Source organism: Hippichthys cyanospilos, chromosome 17 (genome assembly GCF_059441005.1).
Source record: "Hippichthys cyanospilos isolate Australia breed blue-spotted pipefish chromosome 17, RoL_Hcya_1.0, whole genome shotgun sequence".
Taxonomy (NCBI): Eukaryota; Metazoa; Chordata; class Actinopteri; order Syngnathiformes; family Syngnathidae; genus Hippichthys; species Hippichthys cyanospilos.
This window is the reverse complement of record NC_142385.1, coordinates 6,859,274-6,884,868: the sequence shown is the minus strand read 5'-3', so window position 1 is coordinate 6,884,868 and position 25,595 is coordinate 6,859,274. Positions and strand designations below refer to the sequence as shown.

The following is a 25,595-nucleotide window of genomic DNA, read 5'->3' as shown; positions in this document are numbered from 1 at the left end:
GTCTGAAACAAATATTTCAAACATTTTCAATATATGTCACAGGAGATTGACATTGAAAAAAAGCTTGGGAAACCTTGCAAGAAAAATAAGATGGGAATTAGACCTATGCAGCCCATCCCTTGCATTATACAGATTGTGCTCCATAATTACATACTTCACTTCATTTTGTTGAGCTGCTCCTTCTGATGTGCATGCCTTAGCCACCAGGGGCAGTCTAATACAATGTAGTCATGAAGGTAAACAAAAAACAGCCACCATCAACCGCAATTAACGGCAATATTACAATTATTCAACTTTCATTCTTCGGATTACATATCAGATGGACCACGTTTCTGTTTACAGCATCTAGTGTCTTTATGGTATTTCAACATACATTTAAGCCATTATACTGACAAAAATCAGAATAGAATGAAATGCCTTTATTTTCGTTGTATATAGGTACAAACGAAATTCGTAGCGCTGCTCTGATTGATGCATATTAATAATATGAAAAATAAATCGAATAAATACCGTAATATATAAATAAAGGATAAATAGAATAGAATAGTAATCACAGTGTTCAATCGTTATTTTCACTGTAAGCGAGCAAGAGCGATCGATACGGAAGATAAAGAATATATGCTTGTGTCCAACTTGTGTAACCAGATGGAATGCCGCATCTCATTTTCACCGACGGAGGAGACGTGATGATGGCCGACGTGCACGGCCGAAACGTTCGAACGTTGGTGGCGGCTCAGGGGAAAAATACTGTTGTGGGCGTGGCCTACCATCGGCATAGCGAGACCATCTTCTGGAGTGACACGCACAATGGAAAGGTCAGCCCCGCTGTCTGACTTTTCAAAGATTTTGCACAGTATCATCACCCCAATACCCATTTTTTTTTTTCCTCCTTGACCAGGTTTATTCTGCCAACTATAACGGCGGAGACATTAAGGAAATTCTGACTGCGGCAGTCCACAATGTGCAGAACCTCGCCGTGGACTGGATCAACTTCAAGCTGTACGTGTTGGAGGCCGCCGTGGAGCGCATCGACATGTGCGAATTTGACGGAGGGAACCGGGTCACGCTGGTTGCTGAGAACCTGCAGAGTCCTCATGGCCTCGTCCTGGACCCCACTGTGGGGTACGTTGACCTTTCAAATCATTTCACAAGGACTTGCTTTTAGCCAAGGCAAGTTTTTATTTTTGCACTCAGTTGGCTTTTTCTTTTGATTTAAAACAGCTTTTTGTTTCATTATTTTAAGTAATATTTATTGTTTGGAATCCTAATCTGGCTATTATTTTTAAATGCACAGTGTATGCAAAAAGTCTACACACCCCTGTTCAATCATAGTATATATTCATTCAAATGACTTTTTAGACTTAATTAGTCAGGTTTCATTTTGCCAAAGTAAATGAAAAATCATCATTTTTCACTATAACGACTTTTCTGTTATTATTTTCAATTGCATTAGTTCTGTAATTTCCATTAAATACAGTTTTTCCTTTTTAAAATGTATTTGTTTTATTGAAATCATATTTCAAATTTAACCTTTGGGGCACCTCAGCATTTGGTAAACATTAAAATTCTTGATAAATGGTCAAGCAAATTCTAAATTAATATATATATTTTGACTTTTATCCCATCAGATTTTTTAATACTTTCCGATCTACCTATAGGTATTATGTTTGTACATATACATATATTTTTTTCAATGTTTTTATGCTGTTCATTAATTTTTTTTTTCAAGACGTAAACACAACGTGTGTTATTTTCACCCCAAAAGTTTCCATTTTTAATAATTGAGATGATTATATGAGGACCTTTGGTGCGTCATTAATTAATAACAATAGATTTTAATGCATTTTTACTTTTTGAGCAATGACAGTGTTTTTAAAAAGTGCACACTATAACCTCAAGAGACCATAAGTCATCCTCATTATAAAGATGTTGAAATAATTAATGGAATAATATATTTTTTGCTTTAACACATCAAATCCTTTCAGTACAGTAGCAGCTAAGTTTGTGTTTTATTTTTAATAATTAATGTTGTTTTTGTCAGACCAGCCACAGATTTTGTTTTAAAGCAACAACACATTTTTTATATATTGTAATGTTTTCATGCAAAACTTGCCACTTTGATTTTTCTTTTTTTTCAAATATGGATGTTCGATACGATGGATCCTTTTTTTCCCCACACTACTACTAGTAGAGGGTTTCGATTCTCGAGTCGTCACCGATACCAAGTCCTGATACCGCTAGTCCTGATACCGCTAGTCCTGTTGATACATAACATTTCATAATTAATTTTTAAAGATAGACCTGTAGATTCCAATTTACCAATTTTTCTTAAAACTGCAAGAAATTGTCCATTTTCTATTCTTCTGATTTCTAATTTCTAATTCCTGATCGAAAACGGCCACAAGTGAGAAGCTGATATTGTTATCGGCAGATACAAAATTCCTGGTATTGGCACTCGGCCTCCAATAGTTAAAAGAATCCGATATTTGGAAATGGATGTGTTTCATTGGACATCCACATGAATTCGTTGCATCTATGTTTGCAGTTACATGTTCTTTACTGACATGGGTGTCAGCAAGGAACAGATGAAGCTGGAACGGGCCTTCATGGACGGCAGCAACCGCGTTGAGCTGGTGAAGACCCGACTGGGCACGCCGACTGCAATTAGCATCGATATTGTCACAAAAAGGGTCTACTGGTCCGACAGCCACTTTGACACAGTGGAAACGGTCACCTATCACGGCTTGGACAGGTCAGCGTCACGCTGAGATTCTTTCAGTTTGGCATTCACTTTTTGATGGTTCTGTTGTGTTCGGTTTAGGAAAATTGTGCTCAATGGTGCGACCCAGGCTCCGCACCCTTTCGGGATGGCTGTCTTTGAGAACCACGTCTTCTTCACGGATTGGAACAAGATGGGCGTGGTGCGAGCCGACCGCTTCGACGGCAACAGCCCGACGGTCCTCTATCGTACTGCCAACCGACCGGGCCATATTGTTGTCTCACACTCGGTTCTGCAGCCCCTCGGTAAGGAAAACCTCAGACCGTCAAAACCGTCAATCCAAAAGAGCCTCATTTCTTGTCCTCCCACAGTGATGAACCCCTGTGGTCGTCACAACGGCGGCTGTCAGCACATTTGCGTCCTGAGCCACCGCACCGACAATGATGGCCTGGGATACCGCTGTAAGTGTCGCCATGGTTACGACCTGGATGCTGACCTTCGGACCTGTTCCAGTGAGTGATTATCTATCTATCTATCTATCTATCTATCTATCTATCTATCTATCTATCTATCTATCTATCTATCTATCTATCTATCTATCTATCTATCTATCTATCTATCTATCTATCTATCTATCTATCTATCTATCTATCTATCCATCCATCCATCCATCCATCCATCCATCCATCCATCCATCCATCCATCCATCCATCTAGCTATCTATCTTCTTTTTTTAGAGAACCTAATCTTTGTGACATAACCTTGATTTTATAAAAACGCATCACATATATATTGTATTGTAATTATGAGTAGGGTGAGTGGCACCTCAGTTAACTTCAAAGTCCAGATAAAAAGCAGTTATTTTCAAAGACCTAGTTTTGGACTGGGTCATTTATTTGTTCCATAATCCACAGAGAAAACATACACTTAGTTGATCTATGTCATTGGTTGTCCAACATTTTTTTTTGTTTGTTATTTTGTGCCACCTGTGAAATCATTTTTTCAGCCAAGTACTAAGGTTTGGCAAGATACCACCCCCCCCCCCCCCCCCCCCCCCCCCCACCTCCCACTCCCCACACTCCCATTAAAAAAAAAAAAAAGATTCAAGCAGAAAACCCAACAAGCATTTATTTAAAAGAAACATAGCTTTCTTAAAGTATCAGGGATCGAATGTCTGGACTCTTAAAAAACGTGAAATTACGTCCCTGGCATTGAATGTTAAGCAGTTTTAAATCATTTTTTACAATAATCGTAAGTAAATTTAACATGCATAGATTGTGCAACAAAATGTATTGATAGCTTGTCTATGTATAGCTTGCTTAAGTACAACAATTATTTAATAACTTGTAAACTAGCATTCTGCCACTTGTGCAAAATCTCAATTTCACTATTTAGCTAATTTTCAAATTGTTCATTTTTAAATTAACAAATTATTCAAATGAATTTGATTTATAGCCCAGCCCTACAAAGTACCTGCAAATAACAGTGCAAAGCATTTTTTGATGGAAAAAAAGAATACAAATTTAAACAGACTGCTGTCTCGTTCGCTTGTTTGCCAGAAATCGCGTCAATACATTCGCAAAATTCTAAATGAAATAAAGGTACACAACGTCTTACAAAGGAGTCTGTGTAACACAATTTACAGTATTATATATAACTTACTACATGTTACAATTTATGTGCTCTCAATTTGAAAAGAAAAATCTACTTTTCTGTGTATTTTTCCTAGCATGGCTTTAAATTAGACTTGCTGATACCTGCAGAAACTCTGTTAAAATCTCACATAACCCCCTGAAGTGTGTTCATTCAGTTTGAAATCTAATTAAACAACCATGGGGACAGGTAAACATGCTAAACCAGTAATCTTGGGTAGAAACCTCCGCCTACTCCCTGGAGAGCAATGAAGCAAGAAGGCTAAGAGCAGACATTGATAGCTCACTATGGAAAATGTACTCAAAACTCATAAATGTTTCCGTGTTGAACAGAGGTGAAGAACTATTTACTGCTGGCCACGTCCATGGCGGTGCGAGGGATCCCGTTCTCCATTTCTCTCCAAGAGGACATCACACTTCCTCTCACAGGGCTCGCCCAGTCATTTTCCGGCTCTGCTGTGGAATTTGATGGCAATGAGGAGGCCATTTTCTACAACGACAGGTCCAAGGGCATTATTTATAAGTCTAACCGCAATGGGACCGGTAAGTAACCGTCATAAAAAACGTACGGATGCATCTATCTGTATTTTGATGTATTTGTTGTTCCCCTTTCAGTTCAACAGATTTTGACAGGCTACAGGGCTTCAGCCATCAATGCCATGGCCTATGACTGGACCTCCAAGGTTTTATTCTGGACCTCAAGCTCCTATAGATCGGTGACAGCCTTCAGAATCACTGACAAGTCCCAGCGAGACATCGTCACAGGATTGAAGAGCCCGAAAGGAATTGCAATGCATCCCGGTGCTGGGTGAGACGTCATTATTTGATGTTCATGGAAATATGTCTGTGCCATCTGTTTGAATTCAATTTTACCATCAAAATAGTCAGTGTGAAAAATCCCCCATCTAATTTCAGTGTACTTCCCATTCATACACATTAACCCAAATGTCCTCTAATTATTAATGTGTGCAGCTACTTGTTTTGGTCTGATTGGTATCGTCCGGCAGTCATCATGAGGGCCTTCCCTGATGGCAGCAATGCGGTCCCGCTGGTCAACACAACGCTTGGGTGGCCGAATGGACTTGCCCTGGACTATGAGTAAGCAAGTTTAGGATTAGGCCGAAATTAGATTCCGATGGTGTGATAAACATGAGCAAAATTATCACGGTGTCACCGTAGTACAACTCTATATTGTGCTTGATTTGACTTGTAATCAAAAAGGTCCTTGACTTTTTAAATGTTAATATCGCCGTGGATCAGCTTAATTGTGGCAGCCAATATCGTGATCGCGATTAAAACTGATTAATTGTGCAACCCTACACCATGGTAAACTGTCAAACACATGCCTAATTTAGGATCTATCTACGACATAAGAAACGGTGGATTATAAAAACTGTGACTCCGATTCTACAAATCCCCAATTAGTGCTTAGGGGATGGGTGAAGCAGAACTATTTTTGTGTATCTTCAACAGACAAAACCGCCTGTACTGGGTCGACGCCCTCTTGGATCAGATCGGTCACATTGACATCCAAGGAAACAACAGGCAGACCTTCACCGACATTGGCCAGATCACAAACCCTTACTCTTTGACTATTTATTTAGGTCAGTTTCTTTCTCTACACGACTGACAAAACATTACCATTTATTTCTTCAGAGAGTAAAAAATACATCGTAAAACATGTTATGTACCCTGCAGACTACATTTATGTGGCTGATACCAGGACAAAAGCGATATTTAAGATGAGGAAAAGGGATGGAGGAGGAAACTTAATGATCCGACGAGGACTCAACGACATTATGAACATTAAGGCCTACACAGCTGACCTCCATAGTAGTAAGATCACACTATCTTGAGGAAAATGTCAAAGATGAAAAAAGGCAAAAAAAATAAAACCGATATTTTATCCTCGCAGGTATCAGTAGCCATTGCAATTCTGTGCCAAACGGGCGCTGCAGCCACTTCTGCTTCCCGACGCCATCCTCCAGCCGCGTGTGCGGCTGTCCGTACGGCATGAAGTTGCAGGTCAATCAGCAGGACTGCGTCAAGGACGACAGCGTCCCCCCGCCGGACAACAACTGCGGGGACTACTCCTTTGAGTGCGACGAGGGACGATGTCAGCCCAACTCCTACCGCTGTGACGGCTATTTGGACTGCGTGGATAAATCCGACGAGGCCAACTGCACCATTACAGGTGAAGGAATACAAGCAATCAAACGCGATGAGAAAAAAAGACACAAAATGCGAAAGCCGAGAACTAGTCTTTGAAAAGTAAGGCTTCTTCATTCATTTTTTTTCCTATAGATAGTCCTCTTGATTTAAAAATATTTCTAGTACACTGTCTTTTTGAACCAAGAGTACCATCTGGAGGAATTAAAAGATATTAGTGCAGATATCAAGTTTTGTTTGATCATTTTTAAAAAGAATCTAATATGCATTATAACCAATTTGATCGTCTCTAAACTTGTCTCTAAACTCAGTCTTTCAGTTCTTGAATGACAAAATTTCTAACGTGATATCGACATTTTGGCAAACTAATAAAGTATTATAATACTGTTCCCATGCTATAATGCGGTTCACCTATCACGCCATCGCTGTTTCAAAATAGTTTTTTTTTTTTCATACATTTTTTTCTACATTTTTTTTTGACTATGAGAGTGTTTAAACAGATGAATGTGAGATAAAAGTGTGTGGTGATTTTTTTTTCTTAAATAGCTGTAAAATATATTTAATCATTGAAAATTTGGGGAAAACAAGCACACCTGTTCTTTTTTTGGTAATATATATATATATATATATATATATATATATATATATATATATATATATATATATATATATATATATATATATATATATATATATATATATATATTTACGCAGTATATATATAAAAATGCCAGTGTTTTCTTTTTCTTGTTTTCCTATAATATTGACGAATGATTTAAGCAATCATGCTATGTGGCTGACAATATATTAAACAAAGAAAACAAAACGATGCATAGCATATGAAAAAACAAATAAAAACTTCACAGATTTCACTTATGAATACTTTTATAAATGTAACGCTAAAGATTCACAAAGGATCACTGTATTAGTTATACAGGTATCAGTATTGTATTTTATTATGACTCTGAAAATAACTTTATTACCTAAAGTACCGGTAGTTAATTACTTGAGGACTAACCGACTACTTTGTGTAAGTACTTAAGTAATTTATTATTCATGTATAAAAGTATTCAATTACTTTAGTATTCAAGCACATAAAGTGATTGATCACATTGGTACTGTATTGCTTAAAGTCATCAAGCACCTAAGTACCGACTGAAGTACTTAAAGCAACAAGTTAGAGTACCTAAATTAATCAATTAATTTAGTTACTTAAGTAATAAAGTCAATCTATTACATTACATCAAGTCATACACACACACACACACACACACACAAGCATCTGAGATTGAATGGCGTCTTAAAAAAACATTAAAATATGTCTTTGGGATTGAATGTATTAATTACAACAATACGTAACTACATTTAAAGTGAACAGGGCAATCCACCTCTTTCTTGAAAATTGATTCACAAAAAAAAAAATAATGAAGAACTATTTTGTGTATGGAACCTCCAAACTACAGTTGCTGTTTTTCTCATCATTCAGTTTAATTTTATTTTATTATGTTTTTGTCATGGTCCACTTCAGTCTTGAGAATGTTGTTGTTGTTTTTTAACCGTTAAACTGAATTGTTAGACATGATATGCATTCAATAGTTTATTCAAATTAAGTTTAACTGGTGATTTTAGTTTCACACTGAAATTTCACCTCTTCGCTTTTTTGTGTTGTAGGCGCAACATGCTCGCCTTTTGCCTTCACCTGCAACAACAAGCACTGCATCATGTCGGTGTGGCGCTGCGACGGCACGGATGACTGTGGCGACGGCTCAGACGAAGTCGGCTGTCCCACCAATGTCCCCGCCACGTGCCACGCCAATTCCTTCACCTGCAATAATCATAGATGCATCTCGCAGACATGGGTGTGCGACGGCGACAATGATTGCGGTGACGGTTCAGATGAACAAAATTGCAGTAAGTCCAATGGTGGCAAGCTAAGAATCAGTAATAGAAAAATACAGGGCAAATTTATTTATTTATTTTCTTACAGAACAAGATTAGGGGCGGGGAAGAAAAAAATTGGTGACATTTCTCACTTTTGTCCCAGAATTCTCATTTTATTTTCAAAAATTTTCATTTTCAAGTAATAATTCTAATTTTAAAGTGAGAATTCTGACCTCATTTGAGAAGTCTGACTTCAAATCAATTCTCACTTTAGGTAAGATTCGTGACATTATTCTCAAATTTCTGACTTTAAAGTCAAAATTGTCCTTTTATTTGGTTTAATGAATCCTGAAAATAAAGGTAGAACTCTCACTTGAATTAAGATTTTGGAGAATAAAGTGAGAACCCTCACTATTCCATTGAATGCATTCCAACAATGGTGAGAATTCTCAATTTAAAGTTATTATGCTCACTTTATTCTCAGAATTTATAAACCAATTGAAGTCAGAATTCTAAGAATTGTGAGAATTCTCATTTTAAATTCAGAATTAGCTTGTTCCTCTCAGAATTCAAACAGAATAAAGTGAGAATGTTGATTTTAAAGTCAAAATTCTGAGATGTCAGGATTCTTAGAATAAAGTCATATTCCTCATTTCAATTTTGAGAATCCTCACTTTAATGTGAGAATTCTTCTTCTTGGAAGTCAGTATTCTGACAAGTCAGAATTTTGACTTTAAAGTAGGCATAAATCTGGGATAAAAGTGAAAATAGTGCTAATCATTGTTTTCTCTTCACTGACCCCATATCTTTTTTTATAATTTGTGGGTTCAAATAGAGAATTAATCACATTCGAGGAGAATCTTACTAAGCTTTCTTGTAAAATACTAGCGTTTCCCAAAGGTCCAATAATTCTGTGATATCATCCCGCTGCTTGTCAGATTCCACAATCACAACCTGCGGCCCCGCCTACTTCCTGTGTCCCGACCACCGCTGCATATTCAACACATACGTGTGCGACGGAGACCAGGACTGCTTGGACGGCTCGGATGAGGAAAATTGCGGTAGCAATTAATTGATTCCCTGCTGGAATTTTTTTCTCGTGCTATGAAAACATTTTAATCCATTTTCCTCCCAACAAAGAGTTTTCCTGTCCCTCCTATGAGTTTGCCTGTGCCACTGGCGACCAGTGCATTAGCAACAGTTACCACTGTGATGGCGTGTTTGACTGCGGGGACCATTCTGATGAGCGAAACTGTCGTAAGCTTTGCTACGTTGCAAAATTAGTCTACGCAGTCATTGAGATTGTCTTATGATGTCTGTGCCCCTCCTCAGCAACTCAAGGCCCAGGCTTGTGCCACGACGACGAGTTCCAGTGCCAAACCGACGGTTTTTGCCTACCGAACGATTGGGAGTGCGACGGCCACCCCGACTGCGAGGACGGATCCGACGAGCACATCTCCTGCCCGCCCGTCACCTGCTTATCCGGCTACTTCCAGTGCCCGAACAAGATGTGCATTCCGGGTTACTGGTTGTGCGACGGAGAAAACGACTGCCGGGATAATAGCGACGAGCAGAACTGCCCCACGCCGCCCTTCAAGTGTCCCAGCAGTCAATGGATGTGTCCCACTGACCAGGTGTGCATACAGCAAGACCAAGTGTGCGATGGACAGAAGGACTGCCCCAATGGAGCTGATGAGTCGCCAATCTGCAGTGAGTTTTCGCAGGCATTCTCGAGATATCCGGAATAGGATTAGTCATTGATCGTGACTGGCTATTGTGTCGTTTCCCAAAGATGAAGAGGACTGTATCCTGAACAATGGCGGCTGCAGCCACATCTGCATCCAAGGACCGTTCGGGGCCGAGTGCAAATGTCTGCCTGGTTTCCAGCTGCTCAACGACTCCAAGACATGCGATGACATCAACGAGTGCCTCATCCCCGGCTTCTGCAGCCAGGAGTGCTACAACGAGAAAGGAAGCTTCCGCTGCTACTGCTCTTCCGGTTATCAGTTGGAACCGGACGGGCGCACTTGCAAAGCCGTAGGTAAGCTTGGACAAACAATCTTGGCATCGGGTCACGTATTAGCCTTCAAATTTCATTAAAGAACCACTAAACCGAGTAAGCATGGATTTAGCGCCCTATCTTTTGCATTGAAGTAGCTCAAGTGCATGTCAAACCCAGAAAGGGATACTCAACTTAATTAGCCATTTTTGGCAGTTTTTTGATTGGGTGGGCAGTGAATGAGTTAACTTATTCACTGCTTGCTCAGTTAAGTTGAAATGGATCTTTGATTTCTATAGTCGTCATTGGTTGTGAAGGAGTTATTAACGCCTGTATATATATATATATATATATATATATATATATATATAAAACGCCTATATATATAGTTTTTTTTCTCTTGCATATATATTTTGGAAAATATTTAAAATCAAGGTATTTCATTTTGATAACAGATTTCCTATATGCCAAAAGACAGCAGGTTGATTATTTTTATGTGGACCAATACAAATGAAATTTGAAATCATCTAAAGTTTAATAAATCAGACACTGATGGCATGTTTTAAGTCTTTTTTTTTTTTTTTTTTTTACCCCAAAATGCTTTGCACTGGTTAAGGGGTACTTGGCATAAAACATATTTCATAGGGGATACAACACTCAAAAAGGTTGAGAACTAATCTAGATGGTGCTCTTGTTTAAAAATAAATACTAGTGCAGTGGAAACGTATTAAATTCAACATCTGTCAGAACCAAGACTGTCATGTTGAGGAGTCAAAAATATCATAAGTGCTTCATGAAGCCTCATTTGTCAATCACTACTGAATAGAACATTCAATCAGGCGCTGACATTTTGTTTCTTCCTCTTGTAGACCCTATTGCAGCTGTGCTCCTGGTAGCTAAGCGTAGCCAAATCATCGGCTACAGAATCAACGCCAAGCCGCCCACAATCAGTCCGGTGGTGAGCGGTTCAAGCATTGTGACTGTAGACTTTGACCGCGTCACTTCCAGGGTGTACTGGGCCGACGCCTCCCAGAAGAAGCTATGGAGTGCCTACCAAAATGGAACTGATCGACAAGAAGTACATTTTTTTTTTCTATTTATGGTGTACTTAATTCTTCAAATGCACTATTGAAATGTATTTTCACAATCAAAACCGGAAGGCATTTTTGAGATGACCATTAGGTTTCCTTCAAATGTTTATGGTACTGTAGCTTTTAAATCAATTAGTCAGTTCAAAACTTATGTATAAATGTTGTGGCTGGTTGTTGCTCCAGATTTTCTCCAGTGGTCTGATGGTGCCAGAGACCATCGCAGTAGATTGGGTAGGCCGAAACCTTTACTGGACCGACTCTGTCATGGAGAACATCGAGGTGTCCACTCTGGACGGTCGCTTTCGAAAAGTGCTCCTCTCCAAAAACATCACAAGCCCTCGTGGACTGGTTTTAGATCCTCGCAACCAGTAAGGAACCATTAAAATGGTTTATTTACTTCATAGAGTAATTGATTCCTTTTTTTTTTCTGGTCACCCCGCACAGCACCAACTTTATGTTCTGGTCGGATTGGGGTCAGAATCCGAGGATCGAACGAGCAGACATGGATGGAGCCATGAGACAGGTCATCGTCAGTACGAAAATATACTGGCCCAATGGCTTGGCGCTGGACTACACCACACGCAGGGTCTACTTTGCTGACGCTTATCTAAAATATATCGACTACTGCGATTATGATGGCAAGAACCGCTACCAAGTTATGGCCAGCGACATGGTAAGTCCTATGTCAATTCAGATCATCAAGATCAGAATCGGGACTCTTATCAAACTGTCCGTGTCCTGCAGGTTCTCCAGCACCCGCACGGCATGACCATCTTTGAGGACAGCGTCTTTTGGTCGGAGCGATACACAGGTAAAGTGATGAGCACCAACAAGTTCCACGGCGCCAACGTCACCATCCTGATGAACAGCGTGTATCAGCCCATGGGCATCGTTATGGACCATCCCATCAAGCAGCCCGCAGGTGACCTCTCGTAACATCACGTGTTTTTGAGACACCCTATTAGCTCATTCACTGCAAGCCAATTTATAGCATCATTTAGGCCATTTGTAGAATACTCGTCAATGGCACAGTGAGTGAGTTAGCATTCAATCCGAGTTTATGTGCAGTTTGTGCTAAGGTCACGCTGTGATTTTGTATGCAGGCCTCAATCCATGCAAAGACCATCTGTGCTCTCAACTGTGCCTGTTGTCGGGCTTCCGGCCCAAATATTACACCTGCCACTGCCAGTCTGGATGGAAGCTGCTAGACGATGAGAAGACCTGCGTTAAAGGTGAGAGTTTTGGGGTTGAAAATATGAACATGGCTCCCTTTTCTATATATTTTCTCTATGTCAGATGAAACGGCCTTCTTGATGGTGGCAAGAGATTCGGTGCTTTTCGGGATCCCTCTGGACCCGGCCAACCCTTCCAATAATGCCATGGCGCCTGTGTCAGGGATCCATCAGGGACGGGACATTGACTTTGACGACCAGGAACAATTTGTCTACTGGGTTGAATCCTCAGTGAGTGGACATACAAACATTGAATAAATATTTTGTTGACTAAAAACCCACATTTTATGTTTACCGGTTAAGATTCATATTGAAATCTCTTTTGTCAGGGTTCTATATGGCGAGTGCACACCAATGGAAGCAACAGGTCTCAGTTTGCGCCAGCTGCTCTCTTGGGTTCGCCGTCTGGTCTGGCCTTTGATTGGATAAGCCGAATCATGTATTATACCAATCCAGCTGCTAAATCCATAGAGGTAAGACAAAAAGAGATTTTGTTAAAACTAAGGATGCACGAGTACGTATCGGGGTGATAACAGCCTTAGTATGCGACATTTGGTTCTTGTGGAGTTTGCGGACACCTGCACACACACACACACACACACACACACACACACACACACACACACACAAAAAAGGACATTGATTAGGTTTACCTTCCCAGTATTTGGTAGGGTGGATGGCTGGGCTGATTATTGGTGACCGTACTTGGCATTTTCACGAGTTGTCTTTTTTTTTTTTTTTAAATCTGATGGCAGGTAATAGATTAGAAGGGAACTATTTAATTAAAAAAAAAAAAAGATATTCTATTGAACCGGGGAACATTCTGCACTTTTTCTTTAATTTGAAATTATTACGAGTATAAGTGAAATTTTATTATTTCTGTTATTTTGAATTTTTGGACAACTTGATTTACAGAACTTTTTACTTGTGTAAGTTTTCATTATTTTTTTAAGATATCCTGATGACCCTTGGAGGTCTCTTTTTTATGTTATCTAAAATGTATTTAAAATAAATAAATACATTGATAATCAACATAATGCAAACATGAAAAGTCATTCAATAAAAAGTGCTTATACTAATTTCAAGTTATGAATTGGATTTCTTCCTTCTTTTTTTTTGTTTTTTTTTGATAGCAATATGTTTCTTTTTACTAAAAATTAATACCGGCTCAGAATATTGATAATCAGCCTACTTGACTACTGATAATCGGTATGAGCCCTCAAAGTATTGCTACATCCATGCTGTATTTGTGGTGATGCGACACATCATCATCTGCCTCTAAAAGAAAGGTCATTGTGTAAAATGAAATGTTACATATCAAAAGCAGCATATTTGCTTAAACATCACTTAAAGTAACTTTAAAAAAAACTTTCATTCAGGTCATCCGCGTTGATGGAAAACAGCATTATAGGAAAACTCTCATCACTTCTACTGGGAAACCTGAGGCAGTGGGACACCCTGTTGGAATAGCCTTAGATCCAGCAAGAGGGTAAAGCATCAGCTTTTCTATTTTCTTATTTTAGTGGCTGAAATGCTAAACAATAATGACTGTATTTTCCCTTACCTCAAACAGGAAATTATTCTGGACGGACGCAGGGTCAGATAACGGGGTTCCTCCTAAGGTAGCCTGCGCTGACATGGATGGGAGCAACCTCACCAACCTCTACACCGACAACCTGGCAAACGTGGGCTACATCGCTACCGATATTTCCACCAGGAAACTTTACTGGGGGGTGTCAGGCTCGGGAGTGGTATGTTAGTATTTAATACACTGTCTTTTTTTTTTAACTGTTGCATGATTGCGGGTATGTTCTTATACTTCTTTAGATCGAGAGCGGCACCATGGACGGGGCGAGTCGTGTGACTGTGGTCAGCGGCCTGTCTCACCCGTGGGGGTTGACTATCCACCAGAGTCATCTGTATTACACAGACATCGACTATCAGGTCATTGAGAGGGTGGACAAAGAGACGGGCGCCAATATGGTGGTGATGAGGAGCGGCTTGTCCCAACTGCGTGCCATCAAAGTACACGCCAGAGACAGTATGTGGATTTATACCTCAAGGGGAAGTCAACCCAAAACAGTCATTTACAAGAATATGTTCTATGTGCCGCGGTGGAATTTTCCATTAACCCAAAAAACGCGGGAACACTATTGTTTTTGTGGAATATGAGTCATGCATCAAAATCTAACCAATGCCACAGCTCGTCTTATGAATGTCACATGACCCAACTCTGAAAACAGCGGTACTGTACTGTGATTGGTTATCTGATCCCCGAGCAACTGTGATATCATTTTCAGGCGACAGTCAGTGAAAAAATGTCTGCCCTTTGAAATGGCTAATAAACAGATGGATTTTCACCTTCCGATTGTCTACTTTAGACTCAGCAGGGACCACCAACGCCTGCAGCTCCAACAACGGGGACTGTCCTCAACTCTGTCTGCCCAAACCCAACAACCAAAAGACCTGCGCCTGCACCACAGGCTTCCACCCGTCTCCGGACGGCTCCCGTTGCGAAGAGTTCAATTCCTTCGCCGTCGTCTCCACGCCGGCGTACATCCGCGGCTTCCACATCAACAGCTCGGATCATTCCGAGGCCATGGTGCCCATCGGTGGATGTGAGATGATATCATCGTCGCTTGAGATTTTTTTTTTTCTGTATCACTGTGTATCATTCAATGTGTTGTTGTTTTTGTTTTTGCAGCACCTTACAATACTAAGGAGAGCTTGGGCCTTCACATAGAATCTGGATACATCTACTGGATTGACAACAGCACCTACACTTATGACAGGGGCATCTACAGGAGCAAAACGGATGGATCCAATGTCCAAAGGGTGGTCTCCAGTGGCATTGGAAGAGGAGGCATCCAGGGCCTTGCAGTGGACTGGGTGGCGAGTAAGAAACTAACTTCACTTAATTAATATCAAAATAATAGTGATCCTTTGCTTATTCCTAATTTTTGCACTTGTTGTGGTCAATTAGGAAAGTATGTGAAGAACGTATGTTGAAGTGATGCAGCTTGAATAAGAGCTGAGTTTCGGATTTTGGTGTGGAGCAAAGTTTAGTCTGGATCGTTAGGGGAAGTTGCTGAGCGTCTTCACCACCGTCACCACTGAAATGCTATGATGTTGAAGCTGTAAAAATATATTCGTCTTGCTCCTCTGCTTGCTACAGCATAGCGGTTCTTAAGTGAAGGCCCATATACTCATGACTCGTATTTGAAGGCACCTCAGGGGGTATATGAGATTTCAAGAGGGTACCTGCTGGTTTCAGCAAATCTATTATGTACGTCTTTCTTTTCAAATTAAGAGCAAATTGATTGTAACATGAAACATTATAATTCTAACTTAGGTTAATGTGACTCATTTACTCATTCTTTTATTTTGAACCGCAATTTTGTCGGCAGACGAGCCAGAAAAAAAAAGTGCACTCAATCAATCACTTTGGAGTTCCTGAATATAAAATGAGAAAAAGCCAATAGGAGGGGACCGCTGGGTGAAGATAAAAATTTGACAGGGAAGCAAGAAAAGTATGAAAAACCAAGAAATGACAATAAAGACCTTGAAGTGTTTCGGTTCAAATTTTACGCTATTGTCTACAAAATTAAATGTTTAGTCACGCGAAATACGGAATAAAATGAAATATTACGCAATGAAAGTTTGTTGTGCGTTTTTCTCAAAATCAAGGTTCTTGGTGCTATGAAGTTAAAAATTCATAGATCATCACAAATTCATCCAAAATTGCTCTGCGCTTGGATCATTCCAGGATCTTTCCTTGCTATAACAACAAGGCGCTCTAAAATAGCCACAAGTGTGATGACCTGGTTCTTTTTTACCTCATTCTTGCATTTTCTCAGTGATAAGCATGCACTCATAGCAGACAATAGGACGCTCTAAGGCGGTTTGGCAGGGGTTTACTGTAACCAAATCATTTCTTTTTTGTTTTTCTCCCCTCATCTTTCTTGATCCCGTCAGACAATTTGTACTTCGCCAACGCTTTCGAGAGCGAAACCTTCCTGGAAGTGCTGGCCATCAACACGTCCTACCGACTTGTTCTCTTCAAGTCCGTGCACAACCGGCCCCGCGACCTGGCGGTCAACCCCAAGCAACGCTACCTTTTCTGGGCCGACGGCGGCCAGACGCCCAAGATCGAGCGCTCGCTGCTGGACGGCACCAACCGCACCGTGCTGGCCTCCCAGAGTCTGCTGTCTCCTCGCGGGCTCACCGTCGATTACACCAACGACTTCCTCTACTGGACCGACGACAGATTGGACATGATCTCTCGGATGGCCGCCGACGGCTCGCAGAGGGAGCTCATCCGCTACGGCAGTCGCTATCCGGCTCCCACGGGGGTCGCGATACTCGGAAAGTTCATGCTGTGGGTGGATAAGAGTCTTGGCAAGCTCTTACAAGCCAGCAAAGAACCGGGCAATTTCAACCAGTCAGAGGTGAGGGATAAGCACAACGTTTTCTGGGCTGACTCTTTTAAAAAGAAAAAATTATACACACACACACACACACTGTGTGTATATATATATATACATATATATATATATATATATATATATATATATATATATATATATATATATATATATATATATATATATATATATATATATATATATTAACATTATTATTATTAACATTTTTAACATTTTTTAAGTTTTGTTTTTTACATTAACACCTTTTACATAAGACAGAAAAAAGAACATGAGATTTTTTTTTTCAATTTGGATAACGTTGGTTTTCTTCTGTCACATTTTGTGACGTGATTGTTTATGCCATTAAAAGTCACATTAGATAAACCTATAAAAAAAAAAAAACGTAATTTCTTCTTTCTTCTCCTTCTTTCTCCTACCTACACAAAATTTGGCAGGTTTTTTATTTTGGAACAAACATAAAAAAAGACATTTTTTTGCATTGGATTTTTTTTCTTTTTAGCTCAGGATAGGACAAATGATATGACATTCAGCTCAAATCAACATTCATTTTTTTATTGTCTTTCACGTTAATATATTCAAACATAACCTGGCCATACATAAATATGTTGACTTTTACTCTGAAGTTTTATTCATTTATTTTGCCGAGGGGGACATTAAACTCATTGCAACTTAGGACGAAGATAATGGCATGCAAACAATTTTTTATGTAAAGATTTTGACATTTTTTCTTTTAAATTGTCATAAGCAAACGAAAGCTACATTCAAATAAAGAATAAAGTGTTTTAAAACGTAACTGTCAAAGATCATGATAGTCACACAGATGAATAAATGTTGATTTATTCATTTTTTTCATATTTTTGACTTTTTTTTCACTACAACTCACTGCAGCGTAACATTAGAAATGTAAAAATAGATGGATTTATTCACCAATCTAACAAAGTTTTCTGATGTCATCAGGTGATCCGAGACAACCTTGCAGGCGCGTCAGATGTGGCCATCTTTGACCCTCACGTTCAGCCGTTAGCCGCCCACCAGGTGGGCTTCAACCCCTGCCACGAGGACAACGGGCGCTGCCAGCAGCTCTGCTTCGCCATCCCCGACCAGGACCGCCCCAAATGCGCCTGTGCCCACGGCTCCCTCCTCACCAACGGAGTCACGTGCGGCTACGGACAAGACGACTTCCTGGTTTTCACCACCGACTACTCGCTCAACAGCATGAGGCTGGACCCCCAGGACCACAGCAGTCCTTTCCCGACCTTTAACCTGGGCTACAACTTGATGGGCGTGGATTTTGACTACAAGGATAAGCGTGTTTTCTTCACCCAGTACAACGGCTACGGCAGGAGCAAGATCGGCTACATCATCACCACCGCCCCCAGTAGCGCTCCCACCATCATTGCTGCAGGTTACTGGACCGACGGCTAATGCTAACTTGAGTTTCAAGCAGGTTTCGAAATGAATCCTTAAATTCCTACTCCTTGGTTGAAGCCCTAATTTGCAACACCAATGCTAATTTGAACATGCCCTAATATTAAACCCTAATTTGAACCCCTACTTTAAAAATCATTTGAAACCCTAACCCTCCTTTGAAACCCTAACTCTAGTCCGAAACACTTAGAAATCCGAAACTTTGTCTGAAGCGCTAATGCTAATTTAAAAACAACTTCAGTTTAGAAATCCTAACCATAGTTTGAAACACCAAATGAAGCTCATAACTCCACTTTGTAATGATAATTGAAAGAGATTTTGAAACTCTTAACTTATTTCGAAACCTTCCTTTGAAAATGTCACTCTAATTTAGGACCCTAATTGAAAAATCCTCACCTTAGTTTGAAACCCATATTAGAAAACGTATTCCCTGTTTGAAACCCCAATTTGAAACACTAATGCTAGGAATCCAACTCTGATTTGAAACCCTACTTTGAAAAGCTAACGCTAAATTGAAGCTCTAATTTTGAAAGCCTAATTCTCTTTGAAACTCTATATCCTGTTCGAAACCCTACCTCACACCCCTGCGCCCTGTTTGAAACCCTAATTTGAAACACTAATACCTGTACTAATTTTAAATCCATTCCCGATTGGAAGCTCTGCTTTGAAAATACTTTGAAACCCTACTTAGAAAAACTAACCCTAATTTGAAACCCTCATTTTGAAACTCCAGCTGACTTTCAAACCCTAACCCTGGTGTCAAACCTTATAAAAAAAAAAAAAACCTAACACTTATTTAAAACTCTACCTTCTAACCCAATGCCATGTTTGAAACAGTAATTTGAATAAGATACCGCTAATCTTGTTTGGTAACCTATTTCGAAAGGGGTTATGCTAATTTAGAATCCAACCCTAATTTGAAACCCTACTTTGAGCATTGGTCTCTTAACTGACTTTCCTATCAGATCTGGATGACCCTGAAGGCTTGGCGTACGACTGGGTCAACAAACGTCTCTACTACACCGACTACTATCGCAAGAATGTGCAGTCAATCGGATTGGACGGGACCAACCGCACCATCATTGCCCACGCTAACCGTCCCAGGGGCATCATAGTCGACCCTTGCTACGGGTAAAATCTCAAATCTTTCAACATTTTGACGATAACATCAGAAACGACGTTGCTCTCTGGGTGCCTGTCCAGTTACTTGTACTGGACCGACTGGGCCAGCCCGGCCAAGATCGAACGAGCCACCTTGGGTGGCAACTTTCGAACTGCCATCATCAACAGCGGCTTGTCCACACCTAACGGCCTGGCCATCGACTTTGACGAGAGGATGTTGTACTGGGCCGACGCTTCACAGTGCGTCCGCTTCACTCTTCGACCCAAGACCAACTTCACGATTTGCTCAACCGCTTCTCTTTCATCAGGGACAAAATCGAGCGGTCCACTCTGACGGGCGCCAACAGACAGGTGATCCTGCTGGGGGTCTCGTACCCCTTCGCTTTGACCGTCTTCAAGCAGGACATCTTCTGGACCGACTGGACGGACCGGGCCATCTTCAGGGCCGGGAAAGATGACGGTTCCGGCGTGGTTGTGCTGGGCCAGGACCTTCAGTACCGGCCAAACGACATTCACGTCTACTCCGGGTCCAAGCAGGAGAGTTGCTCCAGCTCCTGCTTGCAGTTCAACGGAGGCTGTAGTCACGTGTGTGTACCTGGTGAGCAACAAAATTTTGGTTTATCATTGTTTGTATGCACTTGGGTCAAAAATAACCCAAGTTGGGTCAGAAAATGGATCTACTCCAATTTTTTTCTTAAATACTTAGCCCAAAATGTTGGGTGGATTTTGGTTGTTTTGTGAGTTAATTTAATTTTTAACCCAACAGTGTTCATAGTGTAGTTGTGTAAAAAGAAATCAAAACTGGGTCGGTTTGTGGGTTTTTCCTTTTGACACAACAGAACAACCCACAAAATAACCCAATTGTTTTGTTGTTGTGTGTGTGTTCTTGACGTGACCCAGTTTTTGGAGTGAATGAATAATTGATTATCCACTATACATAACAGAAGCTTACCTTAATCCGTAGTTTAAAACTGTTATATATTTTTCTTCATCAGGCCCAACAGGACCAGAGTGCCAGTGCCCCCACGAAGGCAAGTGGTACCTGGCAAATAACGGCAAGGACTGCATCCAAGACAACGGCAAGCGTTGCAAGCCCGATCAGTTCACTTGCCTCAACGGCAACTGCATAGCGGCCAGCTGGAAGTGTGACGGCTTCAACGATTGCATGGACGACACCGATGAGCTGGAGAGAGTGTGTGGTGAGGGATGCCGACTTCTGTCAATGGGGTTAACACAGTTTTTATGATAGTTCCTTTTTATCTTGTTTTGATGTGATTCGTTTTGTTTTTAGAGCAGGTTTGCTGTTGTTTTTTTAGAGTACTTTGTTTTAGTTTGGCTTTTATCATAAAAATAATAATTACATTTTATCTAGCAGACAGTTATTTAATGCATAGAATATGAGCAGAGTACAAGAGCTGAGGAGGGTTACTAGTTTTTTTTTTTTTTTTAAATACAAAGCAAAGTTTTGTAAACAGGAAGAGAGTGCATAAAACAATCGCAGAAGCGAGGGGTCTTTACTAGCGTCTTGAATGTGAGGACCAGTCTTGTAGTCTGGTAGCTTGTTCCACCACTTAGTTTTAGTTTTTAACATCTTTTTTAAAAAGTGACAAATTATGCATTATGAGGTCTACAAATTTCACACACTACAGCACAGTGTTCCCTTTTTCGTCGCAAGGGTTACTTTTCCAAAAAAAATCCGCAGTAACTGAAATCCAATCTTTTTTTTTAAGTGTTTCTTTTAAGAAATACATAAAATCTAAATTTTTTAGTCTGGTTTGAATTAGGAGGAAATATCTCAAGAAAATTGCGAGGTAAACCTGTCGTAGGTATTGTCATATGAAAAACCATGTTGTAGTACATTGAATTTTTTTCCATTCATCCATTTTCTTAGCATCTTATCTTCATTTGATGAATAACCTCAATGTAGCAATACCGTATAAGAATTCATAGCATTACTGAAATAAATATTTTAAATGAACCCAAAACCTTTTGCTAATTTTGCTATAACAGTTAGTTTTTATAAGTTCTTTTTTTAAAATGCATTTTAAATTTTAATTTATTATGTGAAGAAAAATGTGTTTTTCAATTTTTTTTCTTGAAGTTTTGTAATTACTTTTTGTTAACCTATAATATCCTTGACTTAGGATAATGTCTTTCCTCTAATGGCATTACAATGCAATACAATGCAAGTGGAACGATTTTCCCCGCACTTCTCAATCATTTCCATTTTTTGTCGCACCACTAAGTTTCTACCCGTTTTGCTAACATATTGTAGCCTTCCACACCTGCTCGGGGAGTCAGTTCACCTGCGACAACGGGCGCTGCGTACCGCTCAGCTACTCCTGCGACTACACGGACGACTGCGGCGACAACAGCGACGAGCACGACTGCCCCTTCCCCACATGCAACCCCGACTCGGAGTTCACCTGCAACAACGGGCGCTGCATCGCCGCCGCCTTTGTTTGCGACGGCTTCAACGACTGCCGCGACAACGCCACCTCGGATGAGATCAACTGCCGTGAGTTTTTTCCTTGGTGCAATGTATTTTTTCATGATCTGCTTCTTATGTATTTCTGAGCAAACTACATTGCAGAAAAATAAATAAATAAGCCAACAACAAAGTGGAAATAAATGCATTCTGCCGTAAAGAGGACGTGCCATTTGGTGTGTCAGATAATGATGATTTTTAGACAATTGTCAGCTGTGTCAAAAAACAAAACAAAAAAATCAAGCATTGAAACATTTTGAGCATTCGCATCTATGCACATGTGGAGCTTGCCTCGCATTCTTGTCTCGTCTCTGTCATGATCTCGTGGCATGTTGAAGAGAAGTGTTGGAAAGGTGGAACCAATAATTGCTGGGGCTGATATGTTTGAGGCTCAAAAGATCATTTAATCAAAAAACTGAACAGGATGGGGAATGCGCAAAAATATAAAGTACTACAGAAACATTCAGAACAGAAACAAACTTACAGGCAGTTGGGGGCAAAACTGGGAAAATGAGGACCAGGAGCAGAGTAACGACAAGACAGCTCGGGCGAGGCAGCAGGTAGGTAATGTAGCAACAAGGACCAGGCAGCACGGAAAATAAACAATGACCCGACAAGAACCGAATGCAAACTGGGAACTTAAATAGACAACACACTAAACGAGCTGGGGAGAGACGAAAGGCAGGGGAAGCTGATTGGATGACAAGGAGGGCAGGTAAACAGGGAGGTGGACAATATCAAACTAATGAGACACTGACAGCAAAAGCAGATGCAAAGGGAAACAAAACTTGAAACTTGACCTTAGCAACATGAACAAAACCCAAAGAAGACCACAAACCCCAACCACACATGACAGTCTCCACCCCCCATAATCGCAACATTATGATACTCAATATAAGATGTAGAAATGCCTCTAAAAGTAGAGTAATTTTCGGCATTTTAATAACCCACACCATGTGTTTTAATTGGACAGCCATGAGGCATGTAACCGCTCAAATCAAGGGTAGACCTTTAATGGCGTTTTTGTAAAATTCACCCTAATTGCAGTAAAAAAAGGGCCGTTCGACTTACAAGCGAGGTTGACTTGTACTCGGAGAAATATGGTACTCTGCAAAAATATAAACGGTCTGTCCATATAGTATAAAAAATGCTTTGAATGATCAATCATTAAAAATATATAGAACCAAATAATCCATAATTTGGAGAATCAAACATGCTCAAATACAGTGTTTTAGTTAAATTCAAAACAGCACAAATAATTTATGAATCAGATAATAACCTGAAGTACTCAGAGGTTTGTTGAAATCAGAAAGGGTTGGTTTAGCTCAAGGGGCATTTATGTTCTAAAAAAAATCTGATATCGGAACTAATAAAACATATTGTAAATGTGTCTCTATGAGAGGTGTGTTCAAAGAAAGGTTAAAAATGACAAAAAAAGGTTAAAAAAGACAAAAATAGACATTTCTGAACTGTTAAAAGGTTTGTGTTTTCTGGTTTTTATTTTTTTGTTACATTAAATTGTATTACCGAATACAAATAAGCTAGTGTCCAAATGCCATGAGAACAAGTGATAAGACTCAATAAGTTCTTGTACTTCTTCCTACACCATTTGAACATTTAAATCATGCTGAACTATAATACCTATAGATGAACATTTTTTTAATTCTTGTTTTTGAAATATATTTATAACGTATGGACGAATATTCAAGCAATCAGTCTCTCAATTTAAAGTTGATGAATTGTTCTACCGTTGACCTTGTCCAGCTGACAGGGAATGTTCCTCGGGCAAGATCAAATGCGACAACACCAACATCTGCATCTACCCCGACAACCTTTGTGACGGATACAACAACTGCGGCGACAACAGCGATGAGAATCCTCTCTTTTGTGGTGAATTCTTGGACCTGCTAAGCCTTGTTTTTAATCATGTATTTCTGGGCTTTCAAGTTCAATTTGTCTTGCTGCAGCTGGACGCACGTGTCCTCCTAACAAGTTCCAGTGCGACGCTGGCAAGTGCATTCCTGAAATGTGGGTGTGTGATACCTTCCATGATTGTGCTGATGGAACTGATGAACCTTCTACTTGCGGTAGGATAATTCCACCATAAACATCAATGTGTGAATAAAATATGAAAGAGCCTTCCATTCTTACCTGTTTTTGTTTTGTTTTGCAGAGCATCATGTGCAAACTTGCAGCGCCAGCCAATTCACTTGTACCAATGGAAACTGCATCCCTCAGAATCTGGTGTGTGATGGCAACAATGACTGCTGGGACAACAGCGACGAGGCTCCTGAGCTGCAGTGTGGTCAGATATTTACTGTTTAAAACACACAACGAAAATAACTATTACTAATGTCCAATTATGGCCCTTCAAACATCTGTGACAAATGGCTGATATCTGCTCATTATCTTGTTAAATTTATGTACTCTCACAACATATTCACGTAACGCTGATGTCATCATTTATTAGACAATCCACACCTTAATTGTGTATCCTGAAATATATATATACAGTATATATGTCATAAAACAACGATTAGGAGTTCACTGCAAGGAAGTCATGCATAGACCTGGAAATCACAGTTGGTTAAAAAAAAAAAAGTCATAAAATATGTGCAAATAAATTAAGCATAGTTGTGTTAAATATGACACCCGTTCAACGATTAGTAACATAAACACCTATGTGAAGAATGAATGCATAATGCAATTTTTAAAAACAATACATTTACTGTTATTCGTGGGGAATAGGCCAGCTTTCGAAGAGCAAAAATTCACATACAGTTGACACCTATTGCTATGAAACAAATGCTATTTTATCTATCATAATTTGTAACATGACTAACACCTGTATAAAAAAAAAAAAAAAAAAACGTTAAAGATATGAATAAGTAGATATGCTAAGCTAATGCCCATTCTTTCGATTGGATTTAATGGAGCAGCTGTTCCTGCTTACATGGCCTCTACGTACAGTATGTGTGTGCATTGTTTTTGATGGCAAATTCGCCCCTGCCAGCATGGCTTCCACATTGGTGTATGTTAGTCTACTCTAGTGTATTGTAAATATGTTAATGACGAGCCAAAAACACATGATCAATGTTTATGTGTTGTGAAACCAACCGTGGCCAATTCGGAAACTACGTAACTGAAGTTGAAAGGTACTAGATCAGGGGTGAGCAAGCTTTTTGACTTGAGGGCCACAAAGGGTTCCAAAATTTGACAAAAGGTGTTTTGAAAATCCACAGGGGGTTCGTTAACCGGGGGCCCACTGTATTTGAAAAAAAATGTGGGCTATTTCAATGGAAAATGAACAAAAGCATTACAACAATGTTATTCAGGTCCCATGTATTTAACTCTTTACTGAAATGACTC

At 39.9% G+C, this 25,595-nt stretch overlaps 1 protein-coding gene across 1 annotated transcript in view; it reads left to right on the top strand.

Annotated features, from left to right (window-relative positions):
• Window positions 1-25,595, top strand: part of lrp2b (low density lipoprotein receptor-related protein 2b) — a 50,929-nt gene that overhangs the window by 6,674 nt on the left and 18,660 nt on the right. The window contains exons 11-48 of the mRNA XM_088439270.1: window positions 646-815; window positions 899-1,122; window positions 2,546-2,752; window positions 2,822-3,024; window positions 3,091-3,231; window positions 4,705-4,914; window positions 4,987-5,179; window positions 5,344-5,469; window positions 5,845-5,975; window positions 6,070-6,207; window positions 6,287-6,565; window positions 8,212-8,451; window positions 9,360-9,482; window positions 9,562-9,678; window positions 9,754-10,131; window positions 10,214-10,462; window positions 11,290-11,498; window positions 11,695-11,879; window positions 11,956-12,184; window positions 12,256-12,433; window positions 12,615-12,743; window positions 12,808-12,974; window positions 13,073-13,216; window positions 14,123-14,232; window positions 14,317-14,494; window positions 14,571-14,784; window positions 15,125-15,371; window positions 15,461-15,639; window positions 16,719-17,191; window positions 18,146-18,593; window positions 19,582-19,747; window positions 19,820-19,978; window positions 20,047-20,336; window positions 20,734-20,937; window positions 22,014-22,256; window positions 23,991-24,116; window positions 24,194-24,313; window positions 24,400-24,531. Of these exons, the coding sequence (XP_088295396.1) occupies window positions 646-815; window positions 899-1,122; window positions 2,546-2,752; window positions 2,822-3,024; window positions 3,091-3,231; window positions 4,705-4,914; window positions 4,987-5,179; window positions 5,344-5,469; window positions 5,845-5,975; window positions 6,070-6,207; window positions 6,287-6,565; window positions 8,212-8,451; window positions 9,360-9,482; window positions 9,562-9,678; window positions 9,754-10,131; window positions 10,214-10,462; window positions 11,290-11,498; window positions 11,695-11,879; window positions 11,956-12,184; window positions 12,256-12,433; window positions 12,615-12,743; window positions 12,808-12,974; window positions 13,073-13,216; window positions 14,123-14,232; window positions 14,317-14,494; window positions 14,571-14,784; window positions 15,125-15,371; window positions 15,461-15,639; window positions 16,719-17,191; window positions 18,146-18,593; window positions 19,582-19,747; window positions 19,820-19,978; window positions 20,047-20,336; window positions 20,734-20,937; window positions 22,014-22,256; window positions 23,991-24,116; window positions 24,194-24,313; window positions 24,400-24,531 (7,659 nt within the window). The remainder of the gene's footprint in view (window positions 1-645; window positions 816-898; window positions 1,123-2,545; window positions 2,753-2,821; window positions 3,025-3,090; window positions 3,232-4,704; window positions 4,915-4,986; window positions 5,180-5,343; window positions 5,470-5,844; window positions 5,976-6,069; window positions 6,208-6,286; window positions 6,566-8,211; window positions 8,452-9,359; window positions 9,483-9,561; window positions 9,679-9,753; window positions 10,132-10,213; window positions 10,463-11,289; window positions 11,499-11,694; window positions 11,880-11,955; window positions 12,185-12,255; window positions 12,434-12,614; window positions 12,744-12,807; window positions 12,975-13,072; window positions 13,217-14,122; window positions 14,233-14,316; window positions 14,495-14,570; window positions 14,785-15,124; window positions 15,372-15,460; window positions 15,640-16,718; window positions 17,192-18,145; window positions 18,594-19,581; window positions 19,748-19,819; window positions 19,979-20,046; window positions 20,337-20,733; window positions 20,938-22,013; window positions 22,257-23,990; window positions 24,117-24,193; window positions 24,314-24,399; window positions 24,532-25,595) is intronic.